Genomic DNA, 25,955 nt, shown 5'->3' with positions numbered 1-25,955 from the left:
GGAAGGAGGATTATATTACTGTTTTCACAAAAATAAAAATATAAATATAAATCTCATAAAACTCAGGATTAGGGCCTAGGTTGATACGGCAATGATTATAGAATCTTAATTATTTCTTATATCCATGAATGATTTCTTTTACAACGAATTATTTCCTGTAAAATATTACTACAGCATTTCACAAATATTAGAACAGACTCAGCATAATAAATCATAAACATAAACAAATGAAGTAACTGAAAGTATCATGTAATAATGAAATTACATTAGCATACGGTTTGACAGCTCAATTTAAGTAACGTTAAATAATGTTTACATTCCGGCTAGTGACATCATTATTTTGAATTTATAATCCTTACCCTCTCTGTTATAGTTTTCGTGCAGTATTTAATATGTTTGAACCAGCTGGGTGGAATTGTGAAATCAAAATTAATTTGACAGTTTGTTCTTGCTGTTTATATTTTTAAACTTTGTAGGTTGTAGATGGTTGTAGGTTCTTTGTTGCCATGGATACCATCAATCAATATTTACTTTTAAATCCCTCACCTCAAATTTTTGAAAGCCCACGGGGCAAAGCCCTAGATCAATATTGAAGCGGGAATAGTTCTATATGTATCCTAGGAACTGTAGCTTCATTTGTGTGCAACTTGAGCACATTCGGTTCAGTAGTTTTTGAGATTATCTCATACAAACACACAGACACACACACAGACACCACCTCTTCTTTATAATAGTATTGATTTCTTAGAATAAACACTATCTTGTTTCGAATTGATTATTTAATTAAAATAGTTTTAATTAATACATAAATGAACACAGACATACAGACAGAAATTGAGATAAGACTCGTTTCGGTTTTCTTAGGCTATGAAACGTAAAAATAACCAAAAACTGCATGATTCTAAGCAATGTACAGACAAAACTGTAATTTTATTTTTATAGATTGCATAAATTGTTTTAGTTAACTCATTAAGTTATAAATAAAAAAAAAAAAATTACGTACATCTTAGTCTACAATTACTCTTTGTAAAGGTAAGTTTTTTCCCTAAGTGAGTAAAAACGAACTTCCTATATAATGACATTTTCTCACTAGTTGTATGAAAAACAGTTATATATCTTTAAAATGTGTTTAACTATGAAAAGTCACCAAGTCTAGGTGAAAACACATTCATAAATGAGGATATTTTTGAAATACAGAATAACTAATCGAACAACATTTTTAAAATTTTTTTTTCTTCACTTTTTTTCCTTGAACATGTCAACAGTTTTTCGCTTATTTTTTATAAAGATTATCACTTATAATTTCTCGAAAGAAGTCTACGTGTGAGCTATGAAGAACAGACAAGAGACATACGTCACTGCCACAAAAACTCTTCTCTACTGTCACATACTGTGAATGAATGAACTGAGTGTTTATTAGTGTGAAGCCCCGCCCACCGTCTAACGGGACATGGGGTAGGAAAAGAGAAAGTTTGCTCTAAAGCCTGGTTCACATGTCCTCCCTCACCCTCAGCCTCAGTCGCTTGCAGATTTCCATTACACAAAAGTTTCTGAGTGTTAATTATTTTAAAATACTGTAAATGTTTGAATTTGGCTATGATGAGATCTAATAAAGTTTCTGTAATAACTGTATTACTCAATATTAATAAGTTAAAGGAACCCGATACTTGGGACAACTTACTATTAGCATGACAACTCCGACTGCCGTTTCACTCCGCTTCGTGCCATCGTTCCTCGTCGGTGACGTCACTCAGCAGTGCAGCCAACCACACACACAAACTCAATATTCTTCTGGCAATGTAATATAGCCTTATATATTACACTCGCCCAAACTTAAAATAAAACTCTTCTCTATCGGCCTAACCTTTTTCTTCTAGGCTAAGCCAAATAAACAATTTTTTTTCTTTTCTTCTTTTACCATTTTTTTTTGTTTGTTTATAAGCTTCACAAAATATTTCAATAAACACTAAAAATAAACTTTTCTTCTTCAATAAAATAAACTTAAAATCTTCTCTCTCTAGCTCGGCCTTTTAACTTAAAGGTCGAGCCGCTTCGGCTTTTGCACAGTCCTTTGAGATCTCCGAAGTGATGGCGGGCTGCACTGCTGGCTGGGCTGCACTTCGGGATGCTCGTCTGTAGTGTGCGTAGCTGGAGATTTTGGTTGGCCTACACTCCGTTGTTGTCTTGGTGAGGTATTCCGAGTTTCCATGACACGAGGTGATCGCTCTGGCGGAGTTTGTATTCCCACAGTAGACTTGTGCTCAGGGGATTTGATCGGAGATTGCACTACCGGCCTATTGACTGTAACTTCCTCTTCCTCAGTCAACTTACTAGATCTCAAATGATCAGCGTGGCAGAAACGTATTTTACCTCCCAGGACGCTCACCACATAAGTAGACGGACTTTTCCGCTCCAAAATTCTCCCAGGAATCCAAGAAATGATCTCCTGCCGTACTGACTTCACAAGCACCTTTTCTCCCTCCACAAAGGATCTGAAACTTCCCCGATGGTTATCGGCTGCTTCCTTCTGCGCCTCCCTCTTCTTATCAATGGCTGACAATAAACAGGGTTTAAGCATTGTCAACTTAGTTCTCGGTTTCCATTGAAGGAACAATTCTGCAGGGGTAACACCAGTGACAGTACTGGGTGTGTTGCGAAATGCAAAGAGGAAATTATCCAATTTATGTTGTAAAGAAATGGTCTCAGAACCACTAGCCATAACCTGTCTTTTAAGGTTCTTCTTGACTTCCTGTACAAATCTTTCTGCAGCCCCATTCGAGGCAGGATGGTAAGGAGGTGAGAGCGTAAACTTAATACCGTTGTTGCTCAGAAATTCTCTGAATTCCCCACTAGCAAAATTGGGACCATTATCACTGACCAATTCTTCCGGTAGGCCAAAAGACGCAAACAGCGTACGCAGTTTTTCAATGGTTTTAAACGATGTAGTAGATTTCATGATAAACACTTCTAGCCATTTGCTAAAACTATCAACAACTATGAGCATTTGTTGTCTTGTTAGTGGGTCTTCCGCATAATCCACGTGGATGCGCTGCCACCTACTTGAAGCTCTAGGCCACTGACATAATGGCACCTTAGCCACAGCATTCCTTGTACACTGACACACATGACATGAGAGAACAGTCTCTTCAATGGTTTTATCAATCCCCGGCCACCAAACAAAGCTTCGGGCTAACATTTTCATCCTATTTATTCCGGGATGCTGATCATGCAGCAATTGGATAACGGCACTCCTCAGTTTCTCTGGCACCACTACTCGACTACCCCATAAAACACACTGGTTCTCTACGGACAACTCATCCCTTCTTCGAAAATAAGCAACCAGCTCAGAATCTTGACTATCACGCCATCCATGCCAAATGAAATCTCTGACCTTTGTCAAAACAGGATCAGTATCAGTAAGTCGAGCGATATCCTTAGCAGTAATAGGATTGAGATCACTCACCAATTTGAAACAGTCAAAGGCCTCTACCAGGGAAGAAACATGAGAGATGTAGTTGGAATCCAGCTCCAATTGGTCGTCATCAGGTAACGGTAATCTCGAAAGAGCGTCCGCATGTGGCAAGTCCAAGCCACGGCGGTACTTTACTTCAAAACTGTAGGCGGAGAGGATCAGGGCCCATCGTTGAAGACGCGCAGCGGCGACACAGGGAACTCCCCGCTTATTTCCAAAGATTGTCACTAAAGGAGCATGGTCAGTCTGTAACACGACATTTTTCCTACCGTAAATGTATTTATGGAATTTTTTTACTCCAAAAACAAGAGCCAAAGCTTCTCTATGCAACTGTGAATAATTTCTTTCACTAGCACTCAAGGATTTCGATGCGAAGGCAATAGGCCTCTCTACTCCATCAATAAGGTGCGAAAGCACGGCACCAACACCTCGTGGACTTGCGTCACAAGTCAAAACTAATGGTCTATTTACATCATAATGAACTAAGACATCTGAAGACAATACCCATGTCTTACTTTCTTGAAAAACAGAAGAACATTGGGATGACCATACCCACGGTGCATCCTTACGAAGTAGATCGTAAAAACAGCTAAGTTTGTCTGAAAGATTGCAAATAAACTTCCCATAATAATTTATAAGGCCTACATAGGCTCTTAACTCTTCTTTTGAAGTTGGCTCGGGTGCATTCCGAATCGCCTCCAAAATACCCTCCTGCGGGCTGATCCCTTTGGACGACAAACAGTAGCCTAGGTACTGTACTGACGGCTGTAAGAATTTACATTTAGAATCATTTACCTTGACTCCATAACTTTGAAGACGTTGAAGAACACTCTCCAAGCGTGACAACGCTTCCTCTTGCGAAGATCCACCCACCAGTACGTCATCCAAATATGCCACTGATCCAGGTAGGCCACCAATAATTTTGTCCATGGCCGCTTGAAAGAGAGCCGGAGCCGAAGACAAACCATACGGCAGACGTCGCAAACGCACTAAGCCCTTGTGCGTAGTTAGAGTCAAGAGTGGTTGGGACTCCTCCGCCACAGGAAGTTGGAGATACGCTGCCTCCAAGTCCAAAACTGAAAACCAGCTACAACCTGCTAGAGTAGCAAAAATGTCCTCCGGTTGAGGCAAGGGATAGTGTTCCGACTGGATCACTTGATTAAGGGTTACTTTAAAGTCCCCGCAGAGTCGCACCCCACTTTTCTTCTGAATCACCACAATAGGAGTAGCCCACTGAGAGCTGGTAACGGGATAAGCAATACCTTCAGCAATCATCCTATCAATCTCATCTTCTACTGATTTACGCAACGCGTAAGGAACAGGGCGATATTTACAAAATTTTGGCACAGCATCCTCTTTTAACACAATACGTGCCTCAACATCCTTAATTTCACCAGGACCTCCTTTGAACACAGAGGCATACTTTTGTTTCAAACCAGAAACGACTTTAGGCTCAACGGCCTTACCTAGGGTTAGGTTAGGTTCACCACCCTTAGATTTAACACTGCCTGATAGGCTATTAAAATTACAAGTAAAAATAGATTTCCAGTCAAAAGCGATATGTTGTAGCCAACTACGGCCTAGAAGCATAGGCTGGTTCGTACGATCAATCTTAACGACTATCATAGGTAAATGATAAGTCTGGTCCATGTAGGCTACTTTGACTAAAGCTTGTCCAATAACATTGACTTCATTGCCTGAATATGTAAGCAACTTGATATCTACAGTACTCAATTGTACATGAGGGAAATATTTGTTAAACAATTCTTGAGGGCACACAGTTAGTGCCGAGCCAGTATCAATTTCCATTAATACGGATACATTCTCTATTTCTAGGCTTACCTTAAAGGCAGAAACATTATCACCAGAATTCATACTGTACAAAGACAAACTTTCAAACTTCACTTCATCTGGACCACCACTAGGCCTAGGCCTATTTTCCTCTTCCATCTGATGGATTTTAAATTTACCACTTTTTATGGAATTTTTCACTGGATTTTCATTTTTGAACCTGCAACCCTTACTGATGTGACCCAACTTTTTACACCCATGGCACTTGTAATTACTATACGGGCAATTATTAGCCCTATGCTCTGGATTGCCACAACGAAAACACTTATTTATCTGAGACATATCTCCCTTCACATCACTTGAATTTGATTTAGATCCTGCACTGTGAAAATTTGAACCTCGGTTGGAAACACGTGCATTCTTCTTGACCTGAAACCTGGAAATTTCCTGAACACTTGTATTCGAGAATAGACCTGTTTGTTTCTCGGCCTGTTCAAGCCTGAGTGCAAGAGCCAACGTTTTCTTCAAATCCATTTCTTCGGAAAGTAATTTTTGACGAATTGCTTCATTTTTAATTCCCGAAACTAACTTGTCTCTCAGTGCGTCCGATAAGAATGTTCCAAAATCACACGTCGAAGCCAAATGCTTCACTGCCACTACGAACTCGGCAATACTTTCAGATTGTTTCTGGCATCGACTATAAAAAGTATAACGCTCAGCGACCACAAGGCGTTTAGGAGAATAATGATCTTCCAAGATTTTGCTCAAATTTTCGTAAGATTCTTCATCAATCTTCTTAGGAGAAATAAGATCGGTGAGGACGGCTAATATTTTAGGGCCTATTACAGTAATCAAGATGGAGACCTGCTTCACGTCCTTGACCTCGTTGGCCTTGAAAAAGTGTTTCAAACGTAACAAATACGAACTAATATCTTCTTCGTACGGATTAAACTCCGATATCCGACCGATACTAGACATTTCACGCACACGCGGATTTAATTTCGTCGCCAAATGTAATAACTGTATTACTCAATATTAATAAGTTAAAGGAACCCGATACTTGGGACAACTTACTATTAGCATGACAACTCCGACTGCCGTTTCACTCCGCTTCGTGCCATCGTTCCTCGTCGGTGACGTCACTCAGCAGTGCAGCCAACCACACACACAAACTCAATATTCTTCTGGCAATGTAATATAGCCTTATATATTACAGTTTCCTCTAATATATAAATAGGCCTAGGCTTATAAGTATTAATCTAAGTCATTTGACAGTTTTTGTATTTCTTTTTAAAAGCAATTGCAGTTATACATTAAAAAAATTACATACATCTTAGCCGACCAAATACTTTTTGTAAGGAGAGTCTTTTCTCTAGTGAGTAAAAACGATCGTGGTCAAGGAATGAACTGTGCTAAAACAGCACATTGTCAATGTTTACAAAAGTATTTTGACTGAAACCTGAAACCCTGGTATTTTTTAAAGACATTGTAGAATATGTCAACGTCTGTGGAGAAAAGTATGGTAATTGATAGGTTTTACTTTTAGCCTGCAAGAAAGATTATGTTTTGGGACTAGAATATCCAAAAGAGTGCTTTAAAAAAAAAACATTCCATAGTTTTATTTAGTAACAAAAGTGTTTGACTATGTCCCCGATGATACCAAGAGCAAGGTTCGGCAGAGTGGATTCACTGTGAACCCACCTGCCTGGCCCTTATGCACGATCTCACTATAGCCTCCGTGTAGGGGTGTCAACAATGGATCGGAACAATCGATGTTTTGAACCTGTCTGTAACCCAGTTTTTATACTTGAATACTCATTATTTATAAACGAACACGTCCTACATATCTGATCTCGAATCAGGATATTTATATTTATCGATACCCTTCCCACCCAACATAAGCACATAAAACGATGTCAAAGCAAAATTGTAATTTTCTCCATTGAAACACAAAAGTCGATTGGCTGACATGGCAGTGCATTGTTGCCTCCTGACCAATGAGAACTGTTGTTACATACTTTAATTGTCAACATTCACCATCCGTTATAACATTACAAAATCGACATGGACTAAGGCTTATGATATTTTTCAATGAATAGGCTACATTATGCTATAGTAGCACTTAAAACTTCACTAAACTCTTTAATCAGGTATATAGTTCAGATATAATATGGATCTACTTTTTGGCGCAATATAAAGCAAGCCTAACCATACTACGATGACGATGTTAAAGTTTAATGGTTGAATATAATTTTTCTATTGATGCATATAATGCAGGGATGAAACTGAACATTTTGACGTGTTTAGGTTATTTATTTTGTACTAAAAATAAAAATAATACATCTAAATGTCTGACTTATTGATACAGACATTGTTTAGTATAATTAATTTTGTGTTGGCAAGACATTCCCGCTCCGGTTGTCTCTTAAATTGAGTCTGACATCTTGAAATGTAGAATGTGTTGTGCAATGAGCTGAAGCTAAACAATGTCACCGGCACTGTCGCTGTTTTGAACTAGATAGTTTCCAAGTTGGCTATGAAAATTGTTAACCGTGATTACAAAACTAATACTGTAGCTATAAAGTCAATAAATGTTAAAAATAAAATATTTATCCCTGTCAGGTGTTGGTATCATCGGAATCGACTTTTGACAATCGAGTCTTGGTACCGATACCAATGTCCAAGTGGTAACCGATGGATGGTGGTATCGATGATGATAATCGACACATCCCTTTTTAAAACTGTATCGTGACCAAATCGATGCATGCTGGATCAAATCAGGATTGATGCATCGAATCGAAATTTCAATGCATCGCACTCGCACACCACAACCTATCACCCAGTACCCAGTGTCAGCTGTAGCTGTCAGTGAATTGGATGACGCAAGCGATGTCTAGGTTGCCGGTTATTATTAGGCCTAGGATGTCAATATTTAAAGGGATTAAGGGATTAAATAAAACTCAAACATTTTCCGTTCTTGTTATTTACTTGTCAAATATCAATGAAAATAACGAAATCGGCTTAACGTCTACTACTCGACAGTTGAGTTCTCGCCTACCCCTAGATATTATAGATATTAGTGATTTTTTGGTACCTGAGGGTATTTCTTAGCCCAAACAGATCTTGAGAAAATTTTCTGTAGCAAAACTCAAATCCCCGCAAGACTGGAAAGCAAAACTTGTTATAATCATCTCCCTCGATTGCAGCAATAACCGTGATCATCCCTTGTGATAACAGGAACATATGGCCATCATTTCTCACATTTGCGATTTGAAAATTTTCAAAAATTTTGAAACTACCTGCTCCCAATTCTGAAACTGCAATCACAAATAGACCCAGGCATACCATAAATATAACAAAATTATACTGCTATTTATATGTAGCCAACATATACATTTTATTTCACAAAATCTATATATATAAAAGGCAAAGCCCTCACTGACTCACTCACTCACTCACTCACTCATCACTAATTCTCTTACTTCCCATTTACCTAGGAGGCTGAAATTTGGTACACTGATTCTTTAGGCATTAAATAGGAAAACTAAGCTGTTTTTATTCTGATCGGACTCTCGGGCTCCGCCCCAGTGGCTCTGGAAGTCTCCCATTATACCTTATGAGTACTCATATTTAAATGGAATTAATGAATCTTAACAGCTGTTTCAATTAAACAAGTTGGTTCTGTTCTATGATGTTCAATAGCATTAAAGTTACAAGGATTACCAACAGGGTGCAGCACTATTATTTCTTTTAAATTTATGACAACAGCTAATTTGCAACCAAAAGGTGAGTGAGCGTAGCGAACGAACTTCAACCTGAAGCGAGTTAGCGTAGCGAACGAGCTAATCTGAAGGCAAGTGAGCGCAGCGAACGAGCTCCAACCTAAAAGTGAGTGAGCATAGCGAACGAACTTCAACCAGGACGTGATTGAGCCATGCGAACGAGCTCACTTATAAAGTTAAACGGGGCAAAGCCCGCAGGTACAGCTAGTAACTTATAAAGAATGAGTTCAATTTAGTAGTGTACTGATGGTACCAGTAACAAGAACCAAGAATTATTTTTAATTAGCAACCGATTCCGACACATCACTAATGAATATCTTATTATCTGCACCTAAATAAACTTCTAGGTCTTCTTTATTTTGTATTAAATATTCATGTGTCGTTATCATGCCAAATTGCTGTTTTACAGAAAAATAAGATTGATCCTATTGTCTTCAACTGCAGCATGGCGGAATTGCTGTATGCTCAGTTCCGCTTCAAGCTGAAATCTTTTCGATTGGATTGTGAAGTGAGTCGATTTACAATTTTTATAATATTATAAGCATTGATTTTTCAATGCTTAGTTCAATGATTAATTTGATTGTAGTTAATTCAAACACAAAATGTTTATTTTATAAATTTGATCTCATGTTCAAAAATAAAGCTGATCTTGAGTTTTTGCACACCTAGGATCTAAAAATCACAATTTTGGATTTCTAAAAATTAATGTTCAGGTTCTATGTATTACAATAAACTTCTATTCTATTTGTCATGTGCTGAATAGCAGTTGTGTCTGCGAGAGGAGAGTAATGTCAATGTCATCAACAGAGTTAGTTTTTGTCAGCTAAAACTACAGCCTTCTCCCAATGCTTTTGGCCTGCATCAGGCCTGTTTTTGTGGCAAAACTGATAGTTTAGTGGTAATACAAACTGTTAACCATCAACACATATTGTTTGAGAATATTTGAGACTACTTTGGATAGTTTCCCTCACAGTGTTATCGTTGCAGGGTGAGGTGCTGCGGCTCTCAGCCCTACATCAGTCAGCTGGACCTTTGATCCCTGAACTACCTGAAGATCAACCAGATCCAGATGACACTTGTGATGTCACTACCAGATACTCTAACCTCTCCCTAGAGAAACAGAAAGAGATATTGGCAGAGCTGAACACTGCAGTCTCTCACTGGCGGACTGCTTGTACACGATTGACAACGGTACGCCAATGTAGTGGATAATAAACCGAGTTGCTTGTGTTAATGGTTAATGGTTTTCATGTCTTACTTAATAAATACAGAATATCCAAAAGATAATGCTGGGATTTTAAACGGTCATTGCTTTAGGTTTATTCAAGATAAATAAACGATTTAAACATCAAGCTGAAGTAAAAATAACGAAGTTTTGTTTTCCCTGTAGCAAGGGAGGAATCATTAACCTTGACAAGCGCAAAACAGGTTCGTTGTAGCAGGCTGCCATTGTGACTCGCACGCCTGACACCAGTTGCCAGAACTACGATGTTTACGGCGCAACAGAAGGCACAGTGAGATCTGTGGTTTGCAGGGTGTAAATCTATTGTTAAATTAATTAAACATTTTGTATGAACTTTAATTTGACAAATTACTTATACTTACATATTTCTAAGAGTAAGAGTCAACATTTTCTAAAACTGACTTAGAATAAGTATTTGTAACGTTTAAAATACAGTGTGGTTTTTTAAAACTTGGAATTAGAAATAGACATATTTTAATCTGAAATTATATTTATTCCTTGTATTTTAATTATGTGTAAATTTTACTTCATCTGACAAACTCTTTTTAGTGCTATGGGTCCAATTTAGAATTTCATTCATGTATAATCATTTATGTAGAATTCACAAATATTAATAATTGTAACTTCTTTAAAAACTTGTACAATCTATAAATTATATATTTTTCACATAAAGCATAAATTGTATTTTAGAATCAGGAGTCTAAAAGTTCTAAATATGACTTACGAGTAACACTTAAGAATCTACAAGAAGCTGCCTTTATAATGAAACTCTACTGTGATGAGATCAAGGAACGTGAACTTTGGCGTCTCCTGTACAACCTGGCCTCCCTTGTAGACGACACAAACAGTGTCGTGATTGGTATGTATATGTTAGTTTTATTTTTAGCCTATTTAACTGCCACGCCGACCCAATCGGGACGACTGGCATAGCATGGTCGGCTGGAAAATCTTGCCGACACGGTCGGGCCGGCACGAAGCCTTGACAGTGTTTTGCTGGTCAGCCGCTAGACGCCGTCTCTTGAACTCTAGCGGCCCCCAATAGCAGCGACTAGATAGCATTGTGTTAAGTTTATAATGCTGTTCAGCTGATTCATAAACAAGCGCGAGTTGGCTTGAAATGTGCCAATCCGACCGGGTCGGCATAAATTTTTCTTTTTTATACAGGGTGTAAAAAAAAACAAAAAAACTGAACAACTTGGAAGCTTAATAAATCTATTTAGGCATCCACAGATCATTTTTGAAACTACCATATGATAGAGGAACTTAGTTTTTTCAACATGATTTGCATGTATCAGCTCATCCATTGTCGTTACTCCTTTAACTTCAAAACATAATCTACAGTAAGGCAAACGTCATGAACGTTCAAGAGAAAGCTCAGTGTGTTGAATATCACATTGAAACATAATCTAACACAATGTGATTTTTCCTTCTGGGGTTTTATCAAAGACCAAGGTTACGAGTCGAAAGTCTCCAATGTTGGAGCATTGAGATTTAAAATCAATTCAGCCTTCAGCAACATCACTGATGAAATGTGACATGGAGTGTGGTGTCAGAGTTAGATAACCATATTACAGTCTTTTTGCCAACAGTGGAAGCCATGTTGAAATTTTTCATTTAAACTTATATCCAGAAAAAGCTTAAGAATATGTTTGTTACTTTACATTCAATACAATTTGTATAAGCCTGTTATTAAAATATTTACACTGCAACAAAGATGTTCAGTATTTTTTGGGACACCCTGTACATCACATTACTAGATCAAATAAAAAAAAATATAAAGGAACTTTTCTTACAGTTTAATTTTGTTTCTAATGTATATATTCTTTAATTCTTAAGTATGAAACAATTTATATCAAATATAGTTATTTCAAGTAACCAATAGTATCAAACTGGGTTGAAATAAAAAAATATATTATGAAACCTGTTTTATTTCTGAAATACAATATTATATTTTAAATATCAGAAAGAAAACATTAGACAATCGCCGGTCACTGGTGAACAAACCGGCCCGCGCAATGATTTTTGTGGGCAACGTGATGAAAATTGTCCATTTTTGTTCTCCCAAACACTGTTTTTCACACTAAAAATGTTAAATAGCACAATAACTAACATCTACAATTATATACAGCCCCTTTCTCTCTCCCAACCATTGTTTATTTCAACAAAATTGAGCCATGGAAGTGCTGATAACAATTTGGTATTGGGGAGTCCATCTATATATTAATAGGCAAGCATGTTTCTTTCAAACCTTTTTTCTCAGATCATGTGCATCGCAGAGACAATCTACGCATACTGTTAGAAAGATATTTTCCTGTAGATGTGCAGGATATCTTTAATAGCTATTTACATTACAAGTGTAGTAAGAGCGTTTTTACATCACGCAAGTGAATGTTGTGCAACGAGCGGAAGCGAGTTGCAAAATTCACTTAAGTGATGTAAACACGCTCTTGCGTAACGTGTTACGTACAAGATTTTACCTGACCCGAAAATATACATAGGTTTATGTACAATATATTTCATTATCCATTTCACTCATCTTCTAACAGTAACGTTCTTTTACAAACAAAAGCTAGGTTAGGAAAATACTTTAAAGCATAACAATAACATTCAAGCGCACAGCTGATTTCTAGCGTTGAACGTCGTTGGCTCCATAGAAGTATATTTTTTAAGTTAAGCACTCAATGTTATTTAAATGGGTTTCTTTACATCACCGAGTGAGTTTTTGATACTTTACATCACTCGAGAAGTAAGGAAGTTGTATACATCACGCTTGAGATAGGGAAGTTTAACATGGCGGGTTAGGTAAAAATTCAAATATAAGCACAAAAAATGAATTTGAAATTTTAAAAAATTAACATGGGCTTTATGGGTTGCCAAGCTGGTGACGAAATATAAACAGAAAATCAAAACAAATGGAATAAATCACAAACACATGTTTTATTTACAGCTTGGGGTGAAAATTGAGAAGTCGGCACATTAGGTATTTTTGGTCGAGTTTTCGACCACTGGATGACCACTAGTCTTTATTAAAAGGCACATAAACTAAAATAATAAACTATAAAATATATTGTTGTGTCGTATAAAAAGCAAAGACACAGAAGAAATACGTCAATAAATTTAAAAAGTCAATAAATCGTGTAAATGGAAATTTACCGGTCTCGGGAGACTGGCACCGTAATAATAGGATAATAATAGGTTATTGTTACGCTAGCAACGCACAAACGATAACTCCGGTCCTTACCACAAGGTTGTGTCACACTGAGTGATTCATTTCAGTGGGACCTGGCCGGGCACAGGTGACCAGTCCGGCCAGGGCGCGTGTCCGGCAGCTGGGCACAGGTGACTGGGCAGGCCTGGGTGCACGCCCGGTGGCCGGTCCTAGGTGACCGGCCGCACTCAACGTGTTAAAGAAATATTAGGCCTAATGAAGTTAACAGTATGTCATCTAGGAATACTTGACATAAAAGTGTGTAAACATTTTTTCATTGTACAAAGAAAGTGTTTTACTTTACTATTGTTCTTCCTTATGAATGGTTTAAAACAGTCTTTACACAAGTATGGCTTATCAGGGCACATATGGCAGATGCAGAGTGCCGTCACCTTTATCAAGTTTTTCGCTGCCTGGCGAACTCCTTCATTCACAACTCTTTGGTAGCAAACCTTGCAGTTCTTTCTCGTTCTTTCTTGTCTGATTTTTTCCTTCACCAACAAAAGTCATAGACTCAGAGGGGTAGTGGTGTCCAGTTACGGTTACAGATTCCACAGCATTGTCTTGAAGGCCAAGAAGGGAATAGACAATCTTTTCCCGAAATGTCGTGATGGAAAACAGGTACTGTCGCCTGTTATTACCATTAGCACAAACAGTTTCCTTGTATGCCAACCAACCATTGACCACCGCGGTTCCCAGTAGCAATTCTTTGGCAACTTTATGGTACCACCGCATTGACTTCCGTACTGCTGTACTATAGGACGACTTTTGATCTGATAAGTCGATGCCCAGTTTTGGTTTGTTGTACGCCACAACAACAGTAGGTTTTAGTATGGGCTCGCACAGTCTGTTTTTCTTCTCAGTGTCCAAAAAACCAGCAGGATGTTTGGTTGACAATGTTGACATTATTCACACTTCCCGTTTGTCCAACCATTTAGTATAGATGGGTATTCCAAACAGACGATGCCTCCTGAGTTCAGCTACTGATTCGGGGGAATAGTTCTTTGTGTGGGAACCAGGCGCAGTTCGCGATGACGGTGCCAACCAAGTGGTTGTTTCTGGCCAGAAGAATGTTAGCCAAATAAAGAGATGTGTAAAAATTATCTATGTACAAAGTGTGGCCCTTATCCAAATATTTGGTAATAAGGTTCATTACTACAGACGTTGCCAAAGTCGAGCCATAATCCACTCCAGTACCTTTTCCCATGAACACTTTTACTTTCATAGTGACTCATTTAAATCCGTCTCATTTGACATGGGAATATTCAAAACCCTTTCTATCTCACTCTCATCTAGTTCTCTACTCATTATTACTTCATTTAAAAATAAAACGTTAACTCACATACTAAATCGCATACTCTCTAAAAACACGTAGATGCGTTGTCGTGTAAATATGGTTACGAGTACAAGATTAGGTTTCACTGTGGAATTAGGTTTGAACATTACAGCTGTAGCCACTTTCTGCGTGAAAATATCAGTGTGGCCAACTGAGCAAAGGAAAAAAAGTTGAAATACGCTCTCTTCTATATGACGGTCCGATCAGGTCGGCACCATTTTATTTGAAGCAAAAATATATGAAGCAATTTGAGACCACAATCATGAAAATCGGTTGGGTAAAGAGCCAAACAAACTCGGAAAAGAATAACCATATTTAACAACCATAAGAAATACATGGGGATCAATCAAATTTCGTTCATATTTTTTTAAGTGGAGTGGGACTGTAGATAAATATAGGCCGATGCTAATTAAAATCGGTTGTGTAGAAGAGCCAAACAATCTCCGAAAAGAAAAACAAATTTTTAGAAATATGTAAGATGTTTGTAAAATTACTAAGGGCGTTGAATATTTTTTGTAATACTGCAGCAAAATCAGCCGTTTATAATGCATGGGTTGCAGCAAGGCCACACTAAAAAAACAGGCCGTAATGCTTGTCAAGCATGACGTCACTATAGAAGACGGCAATGACGTAATGTTTGCCGTTTGTGATCAGCTGCTTGTTTTAATCTTTCCTTGGAATATAAATAAATAAATACCTACGTCATTGCCGTCTTCAACTTTACGGCCTGTTTTTTTTTAGTGTTGCCTTGGTTGCAGGTGTAAAGTAGCATTTTTACTCTCTAGGGAGTAAAAATCAGCTTTTGTTAACAGTTGAAAATTTTGATTGTGACTTTCGTATTGATCTTATTTATTTATCGAATGATTTATTAGGTAAGGTTTTAGCATATTGTTGTCGATTGCTCGACATACAGGGTGAGTTTTAAATGAGTTCCCCCCCTACTTTTTTCTAAATTTCTTAAGATATCAACTCCGAACCACGTCAGATCATTGTAGAGTAGTAAGTACTTCATTTTGACTGGGTTTAAATTTTGTGGCCGCCATCTTGGATCCGCCATATTGGATACAAAGTATTTTTTTCAAACGTAAAGGTAGGGTTGTGACCCACCGTTTCAAACTAGAATTTTACGCTGAATACGATGCTGCAATTCGTTTTTAAAAATGTTGATCCATTCTAAAGTTATGAGAACTTTCTATAACTTTATTTTTAGCTCATTATAACATTGTGCATTTACAAACTAAGGCCATAATCCCAAAATAGTGCTAGATAATTAGATAAGTGGATACCACCATTCATCGTTGACCTATTTTCACTTGGTTATGAAGGATGTATTTTTTCAGCCGCCATCTTGGATCTGCCATTTTGAAATGTGATAAATAATTTTAAATATGAAGGTCGTGTTGTGACCCATCATTTTCAACTAGAGTACTTTCTTATGCTGAATTCAATGCCGCAATCCGTTTTTCATTGTCATATTTGGTTTTTGAAATATTGACGTTTTAAATAAAAATAGTTGTAATATTTTATCAAGAAAGCTTGAGAACAAAAAAAAAAAAAAACGGATTGCAGAATTAAGTTCAGCATAAAAATGTTGTTCAAAATGATGGGTCACAACACCACCTTGATATTTAAAATAATTTATCACATTTCTAAATGGCGGATCCAAGATGGCGGCTGAAAAAAATACATCCGTCATAACAGAGTGATAATAGGTCAACAATGAATGGTGGTATCCACTTATCTAATTATCTAGCACTATTTTGAGATTATGGCCTTAGTTTGTAAATGCACAATGTTATAATGGGCTAAAAATAAAGTTATAAAAAGATCTCATAACTTTAGAATGGATCAACATTTTTAAAAACGAATTGCAGCATCGTATTCAGTGTAAAAATCTAGTTTGAAACGGTGAGTCACAACCCTACCTTTACATTTGAAAAAATTACTTTGTATCCAATATGGCGGATCCAAGATGGCGGCCAAAAATTTAAACCCAGTCGAAATGAAGTACTTACTACTCTACAATCATCTGACGTGGTTCGGAGTTGATATCTAAAGAAATGTAGAAAAAAGTAGGGGGGGAACTCATTTAAAACTCACCCTGTATAAATGGTATAATGTATTGTAACACAATTGTAATAGACTAATTGATTGAATCATTTATAAAAAAGCTGCTTATTTGCATTAGCAGGATTGAAAGCAAGCTGGAAATATTTTTGAGAGGTTATCTTTACATAACAATTATTTTTTTGTTTTCTAGCTTTGTTTGTTAATTAATTAACGATGCAGTATGACGAAAAATTTAGTTCACCACACGGGCAAAAAGTAACTTTAACCCTCTCTCATTTTCCGACCTTGGCCTCGCCTCGATTGTAAAAGTGGACCTCGGGTCAAAAAGAGTCACTTTAGGCCCTAGTGATGAAATATACTATTGTTGAGTCCTGTTAGGAGACATTAATGATGCAACTTTTGAGTTAAAATTAAAACAAAGCTTAAATATTAATTTAACTTTATTGTTTTTTTTCAGCAATGGGTGAAATGTTGAAAAACAAAACTCTGTTCGACTTAAAAGATATTGAAGAAATTCTGCACCGTCCTGGGGTGTTGGAAAGAACAAAAGATGCTTTTACATTAAACAAAGCTTCATTCTATCTCAGCAAGAACATGGTACAGTAATCTAAAAATAATGGTTTTCTTATTGGAATTTCCAGAAGTTTCTATTGACTTGATACCATTAGGCAGTCCCCCTATGCACTGTGGAAGGGTTTCATTTCAAGTGAGGCAAGTCTGCGCTATCTCTTTCACCATCAAATTTCCTAGAAAGTAGTGCTATCTCGTCCAGCGTATATTAGAGCTCGTGCGTTTCCTGGTGAAGCCTGGGGGTAGGTGGTAAGAGTGGCTCAGAACCGGTTTTGTAGGGGCTTCAACTCTACCCCCAGGCTTCACCAGAAAACGCACGAGCTATAACAGTTGATATATTATAAACTGGCTGGGTAGCCAAGTGGTTATAGTGCTCGCCTAACAATCGAAAGTTCGCCGGTTCGATCCTGAGAAAAGTCAGTGGCTTTTTGATGGTTCAAAACCAAAACTGGACCTAGCTGTTGCTGATCATTAGGTTTTTTTTAATAAATGATCTTGGCTAATGAAACAGCTGACCTTAGTCAGTAACAAAGCTACACAGATCATCTCACAACATTCTACACTCATCCTTCACTCATATTTGGGTTAAAATATGTACCTAGGTGGCGACACCGCCTCAATGATTGATAATTTATAATAATTTAACACATTAATTGATGCTATCTTGTCCACTTTAAAACTTGACAATGGGTAAGGATTAAGGAACGCAAAGCAGGTAGTCTCCAGGATCTGAAGGGGGTTGAGTATGCATGGAAAGACTGATGATGCAATTTTATTTCTGATTGTTATAGGCACTATGGTAATCATTAAAACACATGTTGTTGCCCCCAGCGTGGTCGACATCCCCGGGGGGGGAGGGGGCTAATATGGCGGGGGGGCCGTTTACTAAAATGCTTATAACTCGAGAACCATATTTAAGATAGAAAACTGAAATAAATGCCAATTTACTCATAAACTTATGACCTTCAAAAAATGTTATTATGTTTAAATCCGTATCTAGGTTGGTTTTTTTGTAATAACATATTATACTGAAGCTAATACAGTATCTTCAATAAACAGTGTGTTTTAAAAGTCCCGGAACGGCTTAATATTTTTTTAACCAACATAGATACGATAGTACAGTTTTATATCTAAATATTTATCATTAAAACGTACCTTTTTAAGGAATTGTCAATTTTCTTCTCCAGGGGGACAGCCCACAAGGAGTAAGAAGAAAATCTTTAACATAAGCATAGGTTGATAGGCCCATCAAATTTTAGGTCTTTACAAGCAAAATACAATGCCGCAAATTTGAACTCAAACGGACAACCGAGTAAAAAATGACAGCCATTCAAGAATGAATAATGTTCTTTCATATTACAGTATTAAGGGCAATTAAAATGGTCATTCTGTAACATGTCATTTTTTAGGCTTTACATAAGAATTATTTTGTATAGGGCCTAAAATAGTAATAGGCTAAGCAAGTGGAAGACTTAACGAAGAAAAGATGTGTAAACTGATTTACTATAAAACTCAAAAACAGTAATTTACGCAAACATTGTTTATGGTATAATTAGTAAGGACTGTAAAAATTGCAGATCATGCTATACAGTGGTCTAGATAGACCCAGGCCTACTGAAAAAGATTAAAATCTTAAAACAACTAATTTGATAACTAATAAATTTATTTAAAGAATTAAAAATAATAAAAATCAATAAACTCAAGTCAAACAATATCACAATTAATTAGGCAAAAAGGAACTCTTTAACTAATATATAGAAATTATATTAAATCATTTAAATCAAGTACCAAGTAAAAGTAAATGTCAACTTGGCAACATAAGCAGAGACATTAGTGCCCTAATTAATTAGCAACACAAGTCAATGTCTTTGAAACTGCAGGGTCTTTTTCTCAGAAGGAAGGGTAGTAGAATGTAAGCAAAAAACTATTACTCTCACCAGCCAGGCCCAGGGGCACTCAAGGTCATAGACCCTCCCCCACCCCTCTTACACCACCCGGTTGCTCCAATTGCTGACAAAATTGTGCAACTAAACAAGGAAGTTAGTAGAGACAAAAACATATATTTCTTTATTCAAAAACATTAAACTGTTACAGATTATTTTCAAACAAAATTATTTCATGGTAATTTGTGTCTTGTAAATATATTATTTGATGCCGAACCAGACGATGAGAAGTGTTGTTACTGAATGACAAAAAAGGCTATTGGAAAACAAAAGAACAATTAGGTATATACTACAGATCTGTACACTATATCAGCTATTTCTTTTCTTTATAATTTATTATGTAAAATACTAAAATATATTTTTAATAATGAAACTAGTATCTTTGGATAAATAGTCTTTCTTTTGACTTCGTTATCTTTGCACTGTTGCGTCACGGCTTTTGACAGTAAATGACTGGCTCTGGCTAGTGGCAGTGCGGCAATTGTTCTGTTGTCTATATCAAACTTCGTGAGCAAACTTAATATTTATTCTCATTTAATAAATTACTAGTATTTTTTGGCCCGACCCGACCCGCTCTCTCGGGCCATTTGCTGGCCCGACCCGACCCGAAAAATTCGGGGACCCGCAGACCCCTAATACATATAACTGATCACCCTTTTTAGAATATTTTATTTTAGAGACAAGTTTTCAAAAAGTGATTTTTAACAATAATTTTCATCCAATAGCAACTTTAATCACTCACACACTCTCTCATCTCTCTCTAAACTCCCTTTTACCGCGCTCGGTAGAAATTGTCTTGGTCTTGATTGGGGAAATGTTAGGATTGAAATTTTGCTGATATTTACCTCCCTTCTCCCTTCTCCCTGCTCGGTTCGGAGTATTGATCGGGGAAAAGATTGATAGTTTGTCACCACTTTAAGTTATTCCCTAAGTTAAGTTTGACTTGGTAAAACAGATTGTGTATTATTGGGATTGAATGTCTAGTTGTATTGATAGTCAAAGATTGTACATAACTGCAAATATTCTGTGTACAATTTTGTAATATACATAAATAAGCAGACAAATTCTACACAGATGAAGATCTACACAGTGTTTGAAAACATTTTTATAATTTAGTTGTACCCCTCTAATTTACATTGTCGGACTTCATTAAATATATGATTATCAACGAACAGTAAATACTAATTAATTGCAACTTGGTTGGCTACAACAAACGTTTCAATAGTTTTTTGTAGACCTGTCGGGCGAACAATAGCATAGATTTTTGGACAAGATAGCACTAGTTGGCGGTAGGGGATTAACTTCCCACCCTACTTTTGGGGAATTTGGACGAGAAAGCACTTGGAAAGATGGCATGACACCAGTTTGGGAAGCTGTAAATTCTTACAATTTCTCATAAAATAATTAACAGTACAGTTTTCATAACATCCTGATCTAAAGCCGTATACAGTATTGTTCTTTTACAAATATTGTTACTTTAAAAAATATTGTATTTGTTCACTAATAATTTTTTTCAAACACTTAAGAAAAAGCTGGTGAAATTGCAATTGTCGTGTAATAGTTATCAGGGTTTGATTTACTGCCTTTCTTAAAAGTGGTTTAATTTCACAAATTTAAGTTAATATGGATAAATTACTCTTTGTAAACATTGGTTTATTATTAAATTTAGGGTTCTGCAATAATGTTGTTGGGGTTTCTAATCAGATTTATTGGGATTTACAGTAAGAAGAGCTTACTAAAAGGAATTCATATACTGTAATTTTAAAATCCAATGTTTACATCACTAAAATAAGATAAACAAGGATTGAAACTAAACTTTTATTGTTAAGCAGTTTAAAGCCATTTTTTAATATCATTCTCCATCTTCTAGAATTATTTTCTACCTACATTATTTGGTACAGTGTTTTATGTGTTGTGCTGATCTTAACAAGGTCTTCCTGTCGTGTATGGTGTAATTTGTTATTTATTGATTTGTTACAAGTACTGTATGTAAAAACAATATTGAAAAAACACACTTTTACAGATAGCTGAAGGGCTTAAGCTACTGGCATCCAAAACAGAAATCAAGAAAAATCTCAGTTCCATTCATTATATAAACTGTCATGTAATCTTGGGGATGTATCAGAAGTTGAGTAATTGGAACACGCACAGTGACCAGTATGTGCACAGCCCATCTTGCCACATGAGTTTTCTCAAAGCACTCAGCCATCTGTTATACTTGACACAACAAGAGAAGTGGAGTAAGTAAAAGTTGATTACTTTTAGTAGTGCCTCCCCTCCTACAAGTATTTGAGTATTCATTTAAATTCCCACTGAAATGGTCATTCTATTGTAGTCATTTTCTGCTTAAAATCGTCTTGCAAGGCCGGGCGCACACCTGATGCGGCACGGCACGGCGCGACGTTTTGGCTTAAGGCGCCTTATGCGACTAGATTTCTATTATTTCAAGTGGGGGTGCCGCACACATCGGGCACGGCAAGGCAAGGCAAAACAGCGCCGTATGGCGCTTTGTTCTGCCTTTTCAATTTTCGTCTTTCGGGCAAAAGGCTTGAGGCAAAACAATGTGCGAATGCGCGAGGATCGACACCACGTTCAGCGCAGTGACAGCCCCTTTCAAAATCAGTGTGCACTTTCAACGATTAGTAATTATGATTTTTTCCGGATCTGCTCTTAGTTCTGCAATGAATGGTTTCAAGTTCCTTTTTTGGTTGATGGGATGCACCCACGATTCTCTGTTAGGGAGATCATCCATTACATTCATTAGGTACCATCATTGACTATATAAACACAACAGTCAATGGTACCATATAGCAGCGATGGCAGCAGCCTCTTCTTCGCCTTCTGCATCCATTCTCGCAAAATGTGTAGTACAAAGTGTCACAAAATGTACAAACAACCTCATAACACACAGTATCTCACTTTACTGAAACCATGGGATTCACCATGTGGGTGCTCAAGTCGCCTTGCCGTGCCGTGCCGTATGCATCTCAAATCTCCATCGGGCACGGCAAGGCGAGGCAAAGACGTCTCGCCTCGCCTTGCCGTGCCGTGCTGTATCAGGTGTGCGGCCGGCCCAACAGTTAACCTTTTATTAGTGTCTTTGATTCTAAAACACAATCAGCGATACAAGGAGTTTTTTCCCCGGTTGTTAAAAAATTAGAAACAATGCAATTTTATACATACAGGTATTATATTATTACAAAAAGGGACCGTCCACAAATTACGTAGCGCCCAAGGAGGGGGGAGGGGGGGGGGTCCGGCTTAGAGTTACGAGAAGGGGGGAAGCGTTTTTCCAGATCGTTAAAAGTAAAAAATCTGTTTTTCCAAAGTACCAAAATGATAAAATCACAAAAAAAACACAGTTTTTTAAGGATCAACCATTATTATATACTCACAAAGTGTGTTTAGTAAATTATATTATACACTATGATCAGCAAGTTATCAAGCTCATAAGCTGCTCACGAAATGTACATTAAGCATATGCCCAGTTAGAAAACGTGAGTTATACTAGTATCATTGACTATATACACTATGTATTAGGCTATATTTATATAATCGATGCTTGTACCATCTGGAAAATCTGGTAACATCGCTCTCGATCTGACAACATGGCAGCGAGTGATAAGCCTCTATCATTCAGCTAGTGGGGAGCAAGCTGGTCTAGTGGTTAGAGGGGTCTTCGGGTACTTTGGTCCTTGTGGTTCCGGGTTCAAATCCCACCAAATCACCAATTAATTTTATCTAAGTGATAGTGCCGCAACTCCTAAGTCTAGCCTGAAGCAATGTGTAAAACAATTCCGGGCTCATGCCTAGAATCTTAGGACGAAAAAAACCATTCAACTAATGCTACTAGTTGTTAGTTGAACACGTCATTTGTTGTGAAATGCAAAAGGCACACTATTTTGGATAATAAAACGATTACGAATTAGAGATATCCAAAATTTCGGGTCGGTTTCGGTTCGGTTCGGATATCCATCCGAACCGATTTAATATCCTACACTATCTGTTAAATATCCAATATAAGGCTACTTAAATCATCATTAGTTTCCCACGACGTAATGATTTTAACACCACTCGTTCCCATCGACGTTACAGCGGTCGATGAGTCATCGTCTATGACACAAAACTAAAACATTCATATCATATTGTTGCCGTGGAAAATAACCGACACAACAAATAGATACAGCAATGACAATCGATATACGAAGGTGAACATCGACGGTTGACCTATCGATGCTCATCCCTATTCAATATGTACATCTGCTACCAGCTGACCGGTCTATATTTTGGCGTGTGACGTACGGTCGGTTGTTTTCATTCGGTTGTTCCCGCCTGCCCCGCCTCGTAGTGAGCGATAGTGTTTGTGAGTGAGAAAAAAACGTGGTGCAATCTGTTGAGATGGAAAGTCAATAGAATCACTCAGCTTGAAGTCGACAACAGCGATATATCGATGGTTGACACACATTAACATTAACGTTTCTGATTATTTAATATTTGCGGTTCTGTTAAAGAAAGAGATAATTGACTGTAGCTGTAAAATTTTACTTTCATTAAAAATGTTATCGTCTGTTGAAGAATGGTGGACTCAATATTAATTAATTTGTATTCATTTTTGTAACCAATTTAAATGATTAGAGATCATGGAATCCTACCGCATTACGGTCAATTGGGAACAAGGCAGTTAGTTTAATTCACTATAGACACATTAGACATTCGAAAAGAGTTCAGTCATGATAAATATTATGAATTAAAGTATTAATGCCAAACACTAAATTTTAATCTCGTGCTTATTATATTCTTTCTCAAGTTTTACTTGTGTCTGGCCTAAAATATCCGTGAGCTCGAAGACGAAGCCATATGATGCAATACTGAAATCTCATTCAGATGTTTATATGTCTGATATGTTATATATTTCTATGTAGGGAATTAGATTGTCTACAAAATGTATATAATGAATTTCCCATAAAGAATCTGTCGAAAAATTGTTACCCAGACTGCTTTTGAAATTTCAAAAAGAAAATTCTAAATCTTTTTATTCTTTTCACTTTACTGAAAATAATCTAAATCATTATTATCTTAATATTTCTAGAATATCCTGTTCTTTCCGAACAAAATGAATACGAGGTTGGCTAAGTTTACTTGTACGGTTGAATTTTTAGGAATTAAAAAAATAAAGGTCTGCAAAATTGCCAAAATGGGCTGGCCATTCCACACTTCTAACATTGGCTACTGCTAGGGTTAAACAGTGAATATTCTGAAAACTTAATGCACACTGAACGTACATCCATGCCCTTCTTACCCGCTTGGTACTAATCTGGTACACTGCAGACCGTTAGATTAGTCCGGAGTCCCGATAATAAAACATTTTTAATTATGGTCTCATAGCGACCCACCAAAGTCGCACCCTCAACCCACCAGTGGGTCGCGACCCATTCTTGGGGAACCACTGATCTAGATCAATGATGGTATGATTAGTTCTGGAAGAATGTATAAAGTAGATAATTTGCTGTGCACTCACTATCATCATTATACATGATATATTTTATTCCATTAATTATGAAATATTAAATAATTATGTTGTTGACATTTTTCATTTTCAGAAGATTAGTAAAAAATTAAAAAAGAGGGGTCTGCGTTTTTTATAATGAGCGTTACTTTGTTGGTGCAGGTAGTTTGATGGAGGCTAGCCAGATCCAGCTGACTCTACTACAAGTGTCACATCAGCTGGGGGAAGTGAACTGGAGTCTAGAACAGCCTCGCGAGGCTCGATGCTACCTCAAGTCTCAACTGTCCATCGCTCAGAAGCTTGGTCTGCCTCTTAGGTACGGACGATAAGCTGAGTAGTCATGCTTGTTTATCAAAGTGTTGGTAACCTAAAGACTTGAAAATAATATGGCATGTTTTTAATTGTATAATTTGCTAAGCAGTTAATGCTCACTTTTAATTTCACCATTTCTTACCATTTGTAATTGGGCTGTAGATTAAAGACTCTTTATGCTTCTTTACAAAAAAGGTTGACATGAGGTCGGAGCAAAACAGAGGTGCAGACTGTTCTTTTACAAAAAGTATAAATAATGCCTCTGGCATAAATACAAATAAATTATTGCTTCCCATTATGACTGACACCTGTTTAAGAAATTCCTGTGAATGAGTTTGAGTCTTGTGTAAAAGAAAGATCTTGATTTTTATTTATGAACTTTTAAGGAACTATTTTATTTCCTGACAAAACAATATTTAATCTTTGAACAAACTTGTATCCTCCAAAAATATGAAAGAAAACTTAAAAGTTTGTACAATGCAATAAACAAGCTAACTGTACGAATAAATTTGTATTATGAATGAATGTCAAGACCAGTCGTATTAAAGACGGGTTTACAGGATGCCAGTTGGTGAGAAGCTATGAAATTATTGGCTTTTATTGGCTTTGTGTAAACACTTTCATGCCAATCACCTTGCCAACTGCCCTCACAATTGCCCGGAAATTTAGTTGTCTTCGGGAGTAGACTGAGGACAATGGGGAGAACAACTGGTAAACACAAT

At 37.0% G+C, this 25,955-nt stretch overlaps 1 protein-coding gene across 2 annotated transcripts in view; it reads left to right on the top strand.

The window, feature by feature from the left end:
- LOC128987032 (uncharacterized) overlaps nt 1-25,955 on the top strand; it is a 115,898-nt gene that overhangs the window by 78,425 nt on the left and 11,518 nt on the right. For both annotated transcript variants that reach the window (XM_054407695.1, XM_054407694.1), the window contains 6 exons: nt 9,455-9,553; nt 10,033-10,236; nt 10,979-11,147; nt 17,360-17,499; nt 21,439-21,655; nt 25,084-25,237. In XM_054407695.1, coding sequence (XP_054263670.1) covers nt 9,455-9,553; nt 10,033-10,236; nt 10,979-11,147; nt 17,360-17,499; nt 21,439-21,655; nt 25,084-25,237 — 983 coding nt within the window. The remainder of the gene's footprint in view (nt 1-9,454; nt 9,554-10,032; nt 10,237-10,978; nt 11,148-17,359; nt 17,500-21,438; nt 21,656-25,083; nt 25,238-25,955) is intronic.

This window comes from Macrosteles quadrilineatus, unplaced genomic scaffold (assembly GCF_028750875.1).
Source record: "Macrosteles quadrilineatus isolate MER2022 unplaced genomic scaffold, UCM_ALF_1.0 Scaffold_2__2_contigs__length_208266976, whole genome shotgun sequence".
Classification (NCBI taxonomy): domain Eukaryota; kingdom Metazoa; phylum Arthropoda; class Insecta; order Hemiptera; family Cicadellidae; genus Macrosteles; species Macrosteles quadrilineatus.
This window is presented reverse-complemented; position numbering and strand designations above follow the sequence as displayed.